The sequence below is a fragment of the Hylaeus anthracinus genome, unplaced genomic scaffold, assembly GCF_026225885.1.
Source record: "Hylaeus anthracinus isolate JK02 unplaced genomic scaffold, UHH_iyHylAnth1.0_haploid 11989, whole genome shotgun sequence".
NCBI lineage: Eukaryota > Metazoa > Arthropoda > Insecta > Hymenoptera > Colletidae > Hylaeus > Hylaeus anthracinus.
The window spans coordinates 13,915,318-13,931,108 of NW_026534337.1; the positions used below are offsets into that span (position 1 = coordinate 13,915,318).

At 38.4% G+C, this 15,791-nt stretch overlaps 1 protein-coding gene across 10 annotated transcripts; it reads right to left on the reverse strand.

Moving 5' to 3' along the window:
• Positions 1-49: 49 nt before the first annotated feature.
• LOC128887763 (calpain-A-like) lies at positions 50-15,323 on the reverse strand. 10 transcript variants are annotated; one of them, XM_054144047.1, is made up of 16 exons: positions 15,031-15,323; positions 11,029-11,146; positions 6,501-6,677; positions 6,066-6,253; positions 5,407-5,710; positions 5,152-5,333; positions 4,825-5,075; positions 4,587-4,744; positions 4,119-4,336; positions 4,001-4,043; positions 3,481-3,525; positions 3,193-3,322; positions 2,174-2,308; positions 1,336-1,463; positions 947-1,142; positions 50-862 (listed from the first exon to the last, which is right to left on the reverse strand). In XM_054144047.1, exons 2-16 carry the CDS (start codon positions 11,104-11,106, stop codon positions 777-779), a joined length of 2,319 nt encoding a protein of 772 aa, XP_054000022.1. In that variant the 5' UTR covers positions 11,107-11,146; positions 15,031-15,323; the 3' UTR covers positions 50-776. The 10 variants fall into 10 exon arrangements, with proteins under 10 accessions (XP_054000022.1, XP_054000023.1, XP_054000024.1 ...); XM_054144048.1 differs by lacking the exon at positions 15,031-15,323 and adding an exon at positions 12,114-14,948; XM_054144049.1 differs by lacking the exon at positions 15,031-15,323 and adding an exon at positions 11,654-12,019.
• Positions 15,324-15,791: the final 468 nt, after the last annotated feature.

Sequence of the window (15,791 nt, forward strand, 5' to 3'; positions counted from 1 at the left end):
CTTTATCAGAACTATATTGCGAAAACGGGACAAGAAATACTGGTTCAAATGCAAAATAATAGAATTTTATTTTGAATACAGTTCAGATGGATACTTAACTTATACAATTTTCGTATATATGTATATCTTACATAACAAGGAAGGCCGTCAATTTTCCTTAAATCATTTACATGTTTCATAGAAGAACTTTCTGTATAAAATTATGATTCTGTCAAAGTTATCTTAAGGCACGTAAAACCACGTTTTTGCCTACGTATATAATAGTACCAATACAAATGCAAAAGACAAATTACTATAAATGGTACGATTTCTATTTGTAATTTCTCAATGAGAACGTAGATACATTCTTGATCATTTCTTCTACTTTTCTTCCATGAAGTCCTCGGTTCATCTGTAAATAATATCCCAAAATACGTGGTGCAAAGTGATTTTTTTTGGAAAAATAAGATGTTTTTGTAGTAAAACTAACTGATATTATTTTTGTCTTTTACTTCTATATTTTACATTGTCTATTTCTTTGATACACTTAAAAAATTAATCAAGTCATTAGAAAAAGGATCATCTTTTGTTCCATTGCATCACCAATTGTGGGATACTGTGTACTTAAACGAGTTACATGGAAATTGAATATAAAAAAAGAGTTGTTCGGTCCGGGTAGAGTTTAAATTCGTCAAGTTTTTCATGATAGAAGAAATAGTCTACAGATAACAAGGACGATACGAACGGCACTGACGTATTTATCTTTCTTTATCAACATTTTTGACACACGGATTAGATTACGAGTATAAGGTTTTCTCTATCCACTCCTCCATTGTAAACGTTGCGGTATTAGTTAAATCCGGATCTCGTTCTCTGAAAATGTCTGCAAAAAATAATGTAACTTATTTTGCACCGCAAAATGTCTGTTAGGATCTTCGATTTTAGTCAGAACTATTATTTCGCTCACCTATCATTGTTTTGAGTCGCACAGCGCACATTATATAGTCGTCGAACGTGATCATGCCGTCTTTCGTTCCATAACGGTGTACCAAAATGTTGAGAATATGATTATTAAGTCGGTAACCAGCGCTATTTAACGCTTGTCGTAGTTCAAACGCACTTAAGAATCCTGAATCGTCTTTGTCGTATAATTTATAAACCGCCTGAAAATTGAACAGGATTTATGAAAATTATTTTTGAATGGTACAATCAATCATACTTTCAAGTGACAAAATCTCATTGGTACTCTCTGAGTACCAATACCATTTTAAAGTGAATTGACCAGATTTTATTACTTGAATATAGAAAATATGATGTTCGTAGGTGTTCTCTATTTATTTAATTGATTTAACATACCCTCCATTTCCTTATATCGTTCCACAAAGTTCTGAATTCTTCGAATCCGAGTTTCCCTGAATGATCTACATCTAGCATAGCAACCATGCTACGGCACACGTCCTTACTGAATCCTTTATCGCGTGTTTCTGAAATTAGAAAAGTACTTCCAACTGTAATATTCGTTAAAATTCGTATGTTACTGCTTTGCGATGAACACTCAACCGAAAGAATAAACTTCTGAAATATTAAAGACAATAACCATAAAGTACAACTGCTTACGACATTATCACAGGTAGAAACGCATTACAAATACATAGCAGTAGGCTAACGAGACTATAGTTAGCTGCATGACACTTTCGCATAGTGCATTTGAAATTTAAGGTTTCATGGTAAGAGGACATGCAAAAAATATTCAATCATAGAAGGATAGTGCAGTAATCCCTCTCTAAGCGCCACTGATTCGTAACCGCGAGCTTGAGACAGAAGAGTAGATGATATTTCAATTTGGATAAGTGCAAATTTTTTTGAGAACTGGAATAATTTATTTCCTTGGGGTATTTTATGCTACTTCACTGCGTATAGAGAGAAAAAGAATCTAATAGTCGAATTGACAAACCTGGATGCAATTTTTCTTCTTTTTTAGTCTTACTTTCATCTGTGTCATCTAACAATTAACTGTAAATGTTTTCAACTCTCAAGAACGGACCTTGTAGCTAAAAGATTCCAGGTTCTGAACAGATTCTTTTTCTCTAACCACAATGTAAAAAAGTACCTAACGTTTACAGTGATTTAGTTTGCGTTACGTACAACACGGTGACCTGGTGTAGTATGAATTATATAGTAGGTGATGTCTTACCTACGGACTTATTGTACTGTTCATTATTACAAACAATGCCGCACAGCAGTGAGATGATAGTGTCGATAAACGAACCATTTCCTTGTACGGTTTCAGTGACATGAGCCTCACTACGACCCGACGACTGTGGTAGTTCTACCCGTAACATACAGCTACATGTTAACATTAAATTTTACATATGTACATGCGGGTCATTTGAATCAATACATACACTACACTTCATGGCAAAATTTTGATTTGATGTATTTTTCGTGGATCTTTTCATTCGGTAGTGGAATTAAAAACTTTCTTAGTTAGACTAATGAGTTGTATCAATCTCTAAAGTTTGCACTTATAATATATTTACCATGCTGTATAAATTACAGCCATAAATTTTATATGTTACAGAATATCATCTCCGATTGTTTTGGCTTCCTGAAATCTAGTTTTATTGAATACTAATGTAAAAGTACATTCGTTTAGCAACAAGTGTTCGTTAGTCATGACCAATTATAACTAATTGCACATTGAATGTACAAATCTCTGCTCGCAGCAGCTGTGTTAATAACTTGGTTAAAGTAAACAATGTCCCAAATTAGGGGATACAATTTTCTTATGAAAATTTCTGCCTTGCACAACGACCCAAATGTACTTATGTATGTTATGTAAGAAACAATATAAAGAGAAAGAAAGAGATGATTATACAAGAAAGAAAATGTAAAGTGCAGATATAATTAAGTAGCATTCTTACAATAACAGATTCACGATGAAAACGAATTAATCGAAATGGTGCATAACTAACTTTTAAAATCAAAATGCAGGGGGCTATTTACGCGGGTTTCATAAAATATTTTTAATGAGTGATTAATGATAAAGAAGCGTAATTACGTAAATTATGCTATTGTCATTAACTATGAATAATATTAAATTAAAAAGCATGAAAATTACAGAAGCTTTTTAATAATAAGCAATCAACAAAAATACTGTAACAAAAACAGAGAAAACAGTAGTTAATATAAAGAAAGGGTATATAATAATACCTTTTCTCATTGCAAAATCTAAGATTTCCTTCAGTTCCATCCAATCTACTTCCATGTCGTCACCAGCGAGTTTTTTGAAGAACTCTCGAACTTTATCTTCATTTCGGTCTGGTTCCGGTTCTTCTCGAACCTTGAAAGAAAATGAAGATATTCAAATTCGGGAAGCATAATGTAAGTGAATGGTGCGATAGAATACACATATACATTAATTTATATAAAAAATAATTTTCATTGAATTTTATCGATGAAAGTTGTTTGTATGTACATTACAGCATGCAAATTATTCACCTTATCTCCATCTCCGTGCTCGTTATCACCTTTAGGGTGAAGCACCTAGAAGCCAAGCAATGTAAACGTGCGAGTTGTTACGATATTAATAAGGTTCCACTAGTCAATGATTAGTTCCACACAGTTCATTACGGAACTATCAACACAAACACGAGTACACATTGAAAGCATTATGGAAATTTAACATATTAAACGCATGTTGTCGATGTGCATATGCCAAGTGCAAATTGGCCCAATATTTATAATGTGTACAGTTGACACCCGAGAAGAATGTATCTGTGTCGTCATTGGAGTTCATCAAATTTCTATCGGATGAATTCTATTTTGTTTTTCCAAAAAGAAATTGTTTCTTAATTATTTAGACGTACATCAGATTTTCTCACTCTCGAGCACAAATGCATTCTTCTCAGACACCAACGGTACTTCCTATTGTTACGTGTTACTACTGTGGTTTAGTTACGTTAATTACCGTGCGCATATTTAACATGTATTACCACCTATTGATGAGTGGATTTCTTACCCTATCATCAACTTCACCAATACCGACTTCTTCGTCATTCTCCCTGGAAAACAAAGTTTCAATAGAAATCTCGGATTTTCGTCGCGTTTAACTTCAATCCAACAAAAGGTTCACTTACTCCATGTTATTCTGATTTTCAGAGAATATTCGAAGTAGAAATTCACCCTCCTCGTTAGGATCAAACGTACTCGGAACTATACAATACACGCCAGGTGGTAGTTTGAAACGACACGTGACTTCTCGCAAATTTATAAATGCCGGCGACCTCGCGACGGATGCATTGTATTTGAAGAAATTGATGTCTAACGGTTTGGGTAGTCGTGCAGGATTCTCCAACTGTACATTGAAATTGTCGTGGTTATGTTACGTTGATAGGAAGATTAACCTTAAACTACTATCAATGGAAAAATCAGAAAAATTAGAGAGTACTACTGTCTTCACACTTATTAGATTGTTTTAACGTAGGTCTAATAGATAGTCATTGGTTCTGATCATTACTTAAATGACACGAACATTACTGAACATTTGTTCAAGATAAAATTAAACAAAACACAAAGTTCCTTTTATGAGCAATGTAGATGCATACGCTGTATATTGCGAATCCAATAGTTAGACACTCTGCGCCCATTCTTCTCTGTGCTCGCCTGTTCTTCTGCATTAACGCCACGATTACTGTACACTTATCGTCGTCCTCATCCGGATACTCCAGCGTAATACGATATTGAGGGTTGTGCCAAAAAGTTTCTGCGAAGCGTTAACAGTTACGTTAGTCTGCATTTAACAGAAGTAAAGAAGGAAAGACGTTAGATCGGGGAAACATTTACCTAGGAAGTTCCTACAGCCCCCAGCTGTAACGCCTCGCACCCATTCGCCTTCGAACACACTCATCTCCCATTTCTTCTTACCAGCGTTTAAATCGTCCTCGGTCAACGAGTCTGGATTTAAATTGCATATTTCTAGTTGGGTGAAGTATTGAGTGAAATCTTGAAACGACATCCAAAATTCACCGTCCATGTCGAAGGTCAAACCTAGCTCTTCCTTCTCGTGATCGGGAATAAATCTCCATTCGGGTGATCTGTTGAACAAGTGAAATGTTTCTCCTTTGTGCAAATTAATGATCATTTTCGAGCAATATTCCTCGATTCACTTACTGATCGCTCCACGGACCATTCCACTCCGCTTCGTTTCCCCAAGGGTTCCTAAGCCTAAGTAAGGGTATCCTTCCTACCCGATTTGGCATTTCAATTTCTACGTATTTCACGCGAGTAATACTATAAGCATGACCTCTGATCAGTCCTTGAGGCGTCTCTGCTTCCAGTATGTTTGGATCAGGCTAAAATAGCAACACGTTTTATTTCCCCGTTTGTTTAACGAGCAATCGACAAACGTCAGCCCTTGAATTTTACCTCTATCGAACAGCCCATTAACGAGTTTCTTTCGAAAGCTTTTAGCAGAATATTAAACAGATTCGGAGGTGTTTCCTCCATTTGGTACATTTCCGTTACACCGCCCGTGAAATCTTCCATGGCCTCGCAAGTGGATCCACCTTTCAGCGCCTCGTAGGAACCGTGAAGTTTCGCATAAGCTTTTTCTAGCAGAGCACTCCAAAACTCGTTGCTTTCCGCTGAACGTAGGTACATTAATTCGCCACGATAGGTCGGTAATCTGTCGTCGATTACTACATCAACCCATCTGCCATACTGCCAAAACCTGTGACATAGGATTGATATTACATACTATTATTATTTATTGACGTCTATGACTACACACGGAGATATCAGGTTAACACGTTGACTGCTAACAAATTTTCTTTAAAGTTTCTACTAAAATGAAATATTATTTAGAATATTGGAGACTACATAATCAAACGTTTATCGTGGTATTTATTTTTGTAACTTCATTCAAAATTCATGAATTTCATTCAAATTCATTTCCTTTCATGCTTGACTTTCAAAATTAATTTTTTTACTTCTTCAGTGAAAAGCACTGTCACCCATATATGGGTGACATGGCGATCAACGTGTTAATTCGTATCCTAATTTGTTTCAATCGATAAACGATGTACCTGAAATGGAAGATGCCGGCGTAATTCTCTTCGAAACTCTGGTCTTCTGGCACTACTTGAAAAAATAAATTAGAGTCCATAGTAAGATTCGCAACTGCGGCCAGCAACCAACAGTCTCCTAATTCACCCTGTTGAACATCGAATCTGGAGAAACCCTCCACGAACAGTTGCGGGTTGTCCGCGATTTCCTGGAGTAAAAGGTTAAAATCGAATATAAAATTTGTTGATTTTTTATAAAAATTAGTGAAATTAAATGTTGTTTATCTATTCATTGATCAGTCGAATCGAGATGAAACTGAGAAAATAAATAACATTTAATACATTAATTAAGGCTTGCAAGATGGCCGATACGAAATATTATTAATGGCGCAGTGTAACAAGTTAATAAATTTGCGTGGTCAATTCTCAAGCAACGCGTTCTAGCGGTATCCTTACCATTGGACGTTTCCATTCTATGTATCTATCAGGTCGTTTCGAGAAAAATAAAGAAGAGTCCACTGGTGGGAATTCGGGATCTTCGAAGAGTCTGCCCATTGACAAACATTCTTGCTTGAGAGTGCTAAAGTCCTGGACGGCTGCTCGTGGTCTGAATCCGGATCCTTTTTCTCCTAACTAGAAAAATTCATTTTCTTTGAATGCTTCCTACGTATTTACGCTCATAATATATAATTTGTCTGTATAATAGTAAAATCAATTTTCTGTATTCGAATTTGAAATATTAATTAAAAATCCCAGTATAGCCTACGTTGTAACAGGATTTTCCGATATAATTTTTGTTAGTCTTCACAGCTTTATCGTCGTACGTTTTCTTAACTTTAGTAAAGTTTGATTGAGAATTTGAACCTTCTTTCACCGACTGTTGCGTTTTGAAATACGGACCGAAATTAATTTTGACGTTGTTCGTTCCATCTTTATTATATTCTAACGTTGGTGATATTTTCAACACTGCGACACCGTCTTGCAAGTAATTCGACAATCGATGATTTGTATATTTGCGATCCGATTCCATTTTGATATATATTTAAGCGAATAAACGAGAACCGTTAGATGTTATCAGTTTTTGCACTTAAAGTCTTTGAAAAATTCGCGATCACCTTTTGAACGCTCGAACGAATTTATTACAGTGAAGCAAATTATAAACTACTCGGAATCAGGGATGGAAGTATACTATTACAGGATACTTTTGATTAAACTTATCTATCGCGACACTGAGTTATTATAACAGGAAGAAAACTAACCACATTGAGTTTAGATTGCAAGGTATCGTCAGTTGCATATAACCAGATATGCTACAATCGATAATAAATAATAGGAGCGATATTACGTTAGTGTTGTTAAATTACGCTGTATTTCGGAAACTAATAATAATAACAATGTATTTAAACATTCCAAAAAATAATTTGAGGTACTGAAAACATCGGTAATAGTCGCGTAGAGAGTTTGCCTCTGAGATTCGCTTTGACTTGGGAGACAAATTCTACGCGCACGCGATTTATCTTTGTCATTAATTTAAAAAAAAAAAAATCAAGGGTAATAGATACAAAGATGCTATCGTGATGCTATAGTGATGATGAATCTAAAAATTTATCAAGTTACAGATAAAGAAGATGAAATTCTTTTAAAGGTCGTACAGATAAAAGTTGTATCAGCAAAAAGCATATTCTTATCTTCGCCGTTCATTTCAGCACACGTGCGATGAATGAGTAGCGTATACATGACGCATGGCGTGAGTATTTTGTTTAATCATAATTTCAGCCAACAATCTATGCGAGGTGGAGAATGCGTACGCATTGAACGAGTGTTGCAATCAGAAGTTGTCAGCGTCAACGTTCTTACCGACATCACTCTTAATAATACTCATTTCTGCCTGTTACCGTATGAACAAGCCACTGTGTTTTATAAACGTTACAGGAGAGTAACAAATAATTCTTTATGAATTTGAATCAAATTATGATCAAACGTAATATTACTCAACATTTAGTCAACTAAAACGTTTGACTCGATACGTCTAGCAATTCCTACCAGTCGTAGTACTAAATAATTAATTCTCAGAGGTAGCTTCGAATGATTACAATCGCGTGAGCCATGTAATACAGATGTGTTCCCTATCGACGATTATGAGGCTGTGTGTTAGGTCATGGATGAGTAACTCACTCTGTGTCACAGTCGCGTACAAAAGTTCTCCCTTTTTTTTGTTTTCATATTTTTTTTTTGAGAAAAATTAAGACAAACATTAAAATATACTTTTCATTTGTTAGGAATACCTCCAACTTTCCATATTTACAATATTAAACGCAATTTAGAACAAGGCAGGAGGAATGTTATTGTCAAAATGTTATCTTCTCTCTGTCGGTTTGTTAATGTACTGTAGATAAAAGTATTTTAGAACGTAATTTATTATAACGTACTTCAAATAAAAATTCGTTAAATTGAATAATTCGTTAAGAGCAATAAGTATAGTTCTGGTTAAAACATTTTATGCATGAGCCACCTGATGTCTATTATTTGTAACGTACCACAAATACCCGTTCAAATGATAGACAATTATCCCAGTAATTACAAAAGGAAAAAATATGAGCACCTGAGAATGTCAATTGTTACTGAATTATTTATTTCACGTTGTAATTTTCTGTCCCAAGAATTGTTGCAATAAATGTATTTTTAAATGAATAAAATGTATTTTTCGTAGTAAAAACAGATGAGATTATTTTATTTTCTCCGCGGTAAATAAAATCCCAAGCCGATATTAATAGTCTTCGATGTTTACCTTTCTGTCCCGAAACCAAGATCATCGGAATATCTCGTATTTCGAAACACTGTGATAAAAGCTGCGTTTTCGAAGCTTTTGAAATCGTTATCCGTCGGCGTAGTCGTTTTAAACGAGTTTCTCGAGAAATTTGCAAGCAAGTTTGGTGATCTTTTTAGGTATCGAATAGTGCGTCAGCAACGAAATTTACTCGGTTAAAATAAAAGTTGATCGAATGACATTCGGGGAGCATACCACTTTAATGTTGAAAAGCGACGGTAGGAAACGCTTGACTTCAACAGCCGCCTTAACGAAGACGTCATCGAGAGGACCTGAATTCCCATTGTCGTAATAACTCATCTTCGTTGTTGACTACGCCCTGGCTAGGTTATCGCGATCACCACTGGCTCGCTACGTTCCAAAGTGATCGTCGATGGACGATCAACGTTTTCCGACGGGTAACTTTTGTCACGTGTCACTGTACAAAGCAGATCTCAGTCGCCATCAACGATACTCGAGGGAAACAATATCCCGACTCTCCACGCGATTCAACCGTGCGGATATAGAACCGTTACGTTGACAAGTCTGGAGCCTCGAACTGAGATCATTCTCTTGTTACCCTCACCTATCTTTCGTCACGCGGCATGGCTAAACGCGCCATACTGCACAATTTTCTTTCTCCTGGGCTTGTCAATGACAAATTTTGGCCTCGCGTATCGGCAAGGATAAGTCGAATGAAACCTGATGCATGAGTACGTGATCCCTGAACGTTATTTCGTCGTTTTACGATGCGTAAATGCGTGCACCCGAATCGCCGGCATAAACAGATACTCGCGATGCAGTACCGGATTAAGATTTTACAGATCCCTAAGCTTCAGGTACATTGGTATGCAGCAGTGATGGGCAAAACCCTAGGCTTCGAATAAATCTGAAGTTTGCCGACTTGTTGGTCTCGTTTCCTCTTTTGAACATTTTCAAGGAAGGAAGCGAGACAAACACATCGGCAAATTTCAGATTTATTCGAAGCCTAGGGTTTTGCCCATCTCCGGTATGCAGAGTGTGGAAAGACCATGTATATTTGAATAAACAAGGAAAATTCAAATCGAAAAGTCTTTAAGTATTTTTCGACTTGAGCTCTCCTGAATCTCTCTGGTATACGGGGTGTCCCAAAAGTCGGGGAGGAGCCGGAACTGGGTGGTAGCTGAGACGATTCTGAACAACAATTTCCTTTGCAAAAATGTCGGATGAGGCTTCGTTAAGGAGATATTAAGAGAAAACCCCGACCAATCAGAGCGCGCGTAGACCGTTGGAGCGGCCGCGGTAGCGAAGGCTACGCGCTAGGCGTCAGCGTCAATGTCCTTCGATGCACGTCGAGTCACTTGTTCGCGTACAAGCGCGGCCGCCAGCGAGTAGCTTCGCTACCGCGGCCGCTCCAACGGTCTACGCGAGCTCTGATTGGTCGGGGTTTTCTCTTAATATCTCCTTAACGAAGCCCCATCCGACATTTTTGCAAAGGAAATTGTTGTTCAGAATCGTCTCAGCTACCACCCATTTCCGGCTCCTCCCCGACTTTTGGGACACCCTGTATATACAATGGTCCATAAAAAAGCTGTCATAAAGAAATAGCAGCCTCAAGTGAAGAAATGATTATAACATAACATTTTTTACGAGTTTTCTGTCCATGTTTTATATGCAAAAATGATACTTGTGTCACGATTATTTCTACGCTTTTTGAGGTTATCTTTTCACAACTTGTCCGTGGCCTGAAGTGTATATTACAGTGTATCCATTCATCATAATATGTTTGTAAGTTTGTCAAGCATGGGATCGTAAGATGCCCGTTTTTTCCTGACCAGGGACTTCATTGATGCCATTTATTACTCGCATGCGCGAAAAATTATGGCATCAGTGATTCTCGGTTGCTTTCGACTATATTCGGCTTCGTTCGGATATAGTTTGCACGCTTTCGATGTGCGCACGGCTTAATGGAAATTAGGCGTGCACCATCTATGAGACGTGCCGCGAATGATTATAGAAGCGCGACCTTTCAAACTCCAGAAACGTCCTTGCAGCGCAAACACCAATTAACTTTATTGCATAACTGACAAAACACACATATTCGTCAATTATTTTGCTTTTATTGTGTGAAACGCAACACACGATGCCGCTCCTCGCTATTAACGAATTATAAAATTATAGCGTGATACCAATACTCACTTCCACCTTCTTTGTTTCCTGTCGTACAAATTCTGGTTCAATCACCTCCTGTTTCCATCCGTAAGAATAGTTGTTCATTGTGCTCTAGCTATGATCTGACCGACGTGTATCCAGGATTCTGAAATACTCTTCCCTGTTAGTGTTTCGAAACTATGCATGCGGAAATGCGATTCTAATAATCACGTGTCGAATCGATTTGCCTTTTGAAGTACGAGTTTCATTCAAATTGATTCGCTAGCAAACTTCCGTCGCTTCGAAGCGTTTGACGCGGCGATAATTATTTTACGGAGCGACTAGATCGGTTTTCCTGTAACGTTATCGCGTATGATAACTAACCGTCTCGTTCGAAGCACCGGTTCTGTGTCTATCGACGGAACTGACACCTAACTCACTGCACGAACTTTTCAGAGGTTTACATGTTTTCTACGCAATTCGATGACTTTACGACCACTTGTGACCGGAAGGAGATTTCTTGGACCCGACCTTCGTCTACGTTACAAATTGAATGTATATCGTTGAACCGTCGGCTCAGTGTCTCGTAGTGTGTTCGTCACGCGACGTTGACTAGTACGAGGAATGATTCAACAACGTCTACCTTAATAATCTCGTTGTTACGTATACGTACGTCGCGATATAGTTCACCTCCTATATACTCGGTTTACTGGCGCAGTTTCATAATACTTTTTTGTCACCGCAGGTATATATTCGATCTTTATCTAATACCAAAGACATTCGCATCGAAACCTTTGTTTGTAAAACAAGTATATAACCAAATCTCATAACCTCTAAGGGTACACAATAACCAAAGCATTGATAGTTTGTCTCGTGTTGTTCAGGTACAGAACGGACGCGAGCTACTAACGTAGAGAGGTACTCTTAGCAGTCGTTTTTCCCTTCTTTCTTGTCGAAGGCGAGATTGAGACGGAATTTAATGTAAGTCATACAACAAAATAACAAAATAAATATTCAAGTATTCGTACTTTGTTTCGTTCCATCTTTCGGACATTTCGTTAAGAGATCGACTCGGGCCTTTGGAAAATGAATTTTGTTACATTTCCTTTTTCGATATGCATTAAATGACTTACCCCATTCTTACTTAATACGTTGACTGCGAACAAGGTGTAAATACCCTTTTTTGTAGTATACACTATGGTTGACTTTTTAATTCTAGATTCATAGATTTATTAATCTTGTCTTCTCAGGAAATGCTCTTGTAAATTTCTAATCGTTAGTTGAATGAATTGGGACTCGTGTTCCGAGTACTTCGCTATTATGCCGAATGCTTTCTCTAATTCTTCTCTTCGTAAATCTGCCTGGGACTCTCCTTGCGCGTTCTCTAGCGATTCTTGTACGAACTTAAATGACCCTTTCTGTTCGTTTTCCAGTGAATCTTCTTTTACGTTTCCTAGTGGTTCTTGTACGAATGCAATTGGCTCTTTTTGTACGTTTTCCGGTGGTCTTTCCTGTTCTTCTTCATTCTCTTCCTGACACTTTTCATACGTGTCATCCTCAAACTCAATCTTACTCCAGGTAGGACTAGTTTCATCAATGGCGTACGCGTTTTCGTACGCGAGGTTCTCTTTTTCCACTTTGCAAGTAAAAAACGACGGGTATTCCTCGACACCCGCCATATCCTTTTGTGGTTTTCGTTTAGTTTTAGTGCACGCTAGACGGATGTTGTATCGTTTTTTGAATTTCGCCAACCACCCTATACTAGCCTTGAATTGTGGCGTTTCTGCAAACTGTTGAATCAATTCCTGGGCTTTCGTATGCAGTATCTGGTCGGTGGCTGTCTCTCCTAACGCTCTTCTTTCCAAGTACCACGCGTTAAGGCGCTTTTCCAATTCGTGGTGCGGCGGTTTTCGTATTCTTTTTCTTTTCCGAGCGTGGATACCTTGGGTGCTGTAACAGCGCAAGATCGAAATTTTTCGTCGAATCCGACGGACAGTCGCAGGGTGGATACCGTATTCGAAACTTAATTGTTGTACGGGTACTCCGTTCTCTAATTTCACAGCGATATCCAACTTCTGCTCTATGGAAATCGTTCTTTTCTTAATTTTATCGCGACTTTCCCGTTTATTCGTTGCCTCGATTGTTTCGTCCATTTTGTAGAAGTAACCTAATGCTGACAATGTCCTCAAACGATTCCTTCCGATGATTGCTTATCACTTACTGGCTGCACCATCGGACCTGTGACGCCAAGTCCCGACCACCTTCGAATCCACCCGATCTTTTAACAAAATGTCGGCGCGGTTACACGTTGGGCGTTGAGCGAATGCGCCGATCAACATGATCTGCCGTCTAACAACGCGTTGGGTCTACTAGAACAAAACATTCGTTCATCCTGTAACGCGTTAGGTCCATAACGTTTCTTATTCGCGTACAAAGGTCTTTTGACTCCCTTCGACAACGGAGAAGCGAGACACGACTGTTCGATAACGTGTTTCCTATACACTAAGAGCTCACGTCCGTTGCGCACACTCCCTACGCATGATAATGACAGAGTATACTTTAAACGTTCGAGAGACAGAGAAAGGACACTCTGACTCACTCTCGCATTTGATAAACAACAAGCGAGGATGATCACTCAAAGACGCGTCCTGTACGTTAACCTTCCGATGGACTTGCGAATTTTCGCAAGTTGAATATTTACCTTAGACGGTTCTGAGTACATATTTCATTCTGTTCAATGACCTTTATGGATGTGTGCTTAATTTAATAGAGATACTTTGTTATTTATTTGGCGAATTACGTTTTTCTTCGTTATTTACTTAAATGGGTTTGTGTACCATATTCGTTAACTATAGAAAGTCTATAAGTAACCAGTAGCCAAATTTCTAGATAGAGGTTGATAGAGCAATGCTACTTCCAGATTTGTATTTGTGATTTATATTCGTGCTGAACAAAATTATTAACAGGTAAGATAGAAATTCTAAATTTTCTTCTGACAAGAGTTTCGCCTCCGTTGAGCTAGTCTGTGGTCGCGTTTCAAACAGGTTTGTGCGTTATCACGTTTGCATAGCGACATCGAGCCGTTAAAGGGGATACACGAAAGTAGGCCTTGGCGCTACGTCGCACCGTTTTTGGAGCGTCGACCTTCAAACTTGGCCCACGGTATCATTGGGCAGAAGGCACCTTGACGTTGACCCAGATACCGATTATGGAATCACAGATTTGCCGAATTTCACGCTGTGTAATTTAATTGCCGTGCAAGGAACCTTCTTTCGTTTTGCAAGAGAGCCCTTCAAGCGTATTAATAAATGAAACTAATAAATGAAAGAATTTGGCTGTGGCACAGTACTAACAAACTTCAAAAGAACTTAAACATGAATCGAAAAGTCTTTCGTGTGTCAAGTCTCAGTTGTTTATGAAAAATACTGTTTGAATGCCGATCATTCGATCTCTAGATTCACTCCTCCAAAGAACGCCGCAACGAAAGGGTTATTTACACCGCTATGTACATTGGACCACGTTCATAAATAGCCGAAATTAAAACAATTACGTCATTATAGCACGTGTTTTCAACGTAGCTTATGATGCTGCCATACGAGATTGACTTTGATGTTCTGGAACGTTGCGGTTGATTTGTTACGGAGTAAATATAGTAAACGTACACAGTATTTTCAGGAGTTTGGTGTATGTTTCGTACACAGCTCGTGGCTTTCCGATAAAGAAGCCAACATATTCTCTGTTTCATTATTCAATTACCGTAGTGTTCATAACCTGATCATATTTTTTGTAAAACGAATGTGTTTCGATTATTACAATTGTCAAACACGTACGTAAGATTAAACTATCCGAAGTTATTTTGATTCCTTCGAGAGCATTCCTATCAAACGTACAAGTTACTTCCGAGTGTTCCTTCGATTCTACGTCTATCAGTTTGATAAGAGTCGTGTCGGCAAGTAAATAGACCGACCGTGCCATCGATCGGGTGGCACTCCCTTCAGAGTGCGCCAGCTGACACGAAGTCAAGGTTACATCATGCAGAAGAATTCTTACCCCGTGGTACCCTCGTTGCTTCGACCGATTAACAAACTCTGATCCTCTAGAAATTATTTCCTCATGACCAAACGCGCTCGTTTCACGAGCATCAAATTTCCTTCGTACGTGATACGTTGACTATATCACAACATGACACACCAGGAAACGGTTGGGTTTCCCTAAAATTCGCTTCGTCGAATGGAAAGTACGCGAACGAGACTAGAAACTCTCGCGGATTCTTCGGTGACCGCGTGGACCCGACTTTCGAGCTGAGAAGCACGCAATACACTGACTGACATTTCCCAAAAGACGGACGCCTGGAACCAAAGTATCCTCCCCCGCTCGACTGGCGGCGTCGGCGTCGGCGTCGATGTGTCGACGCCGGCGGTATATCGAAAGTATGGCGTTATATACGCAATGTACACAGTGTCTCGTAGGCCCGGCCATGCGTGATTCTAACGACGAATAATATTTTAATCTTCTTTGTTATCTAATTGGAAGAGATAACAGCGATACGTCCGATTGGTGATTCGATGAATTAGTTAACGATATCACTCGTTATCTTCACCACTCATTTTGTAAATATTTGAGTAACTGATCTTTATTCCAGTACCTATGTTCCGGTTGACTTAAGACCAGCTCGTACATGAGATGGCTGTTTAATTCTAAATAAAGTCATGCTTGACTCACGATCAGGAAATGTTTTATTCGAGCAATGGATGACGAATAAAATCCACGTGGTGATCAGTTTATGACGGTGCTCCGATACTCGCCGCTTC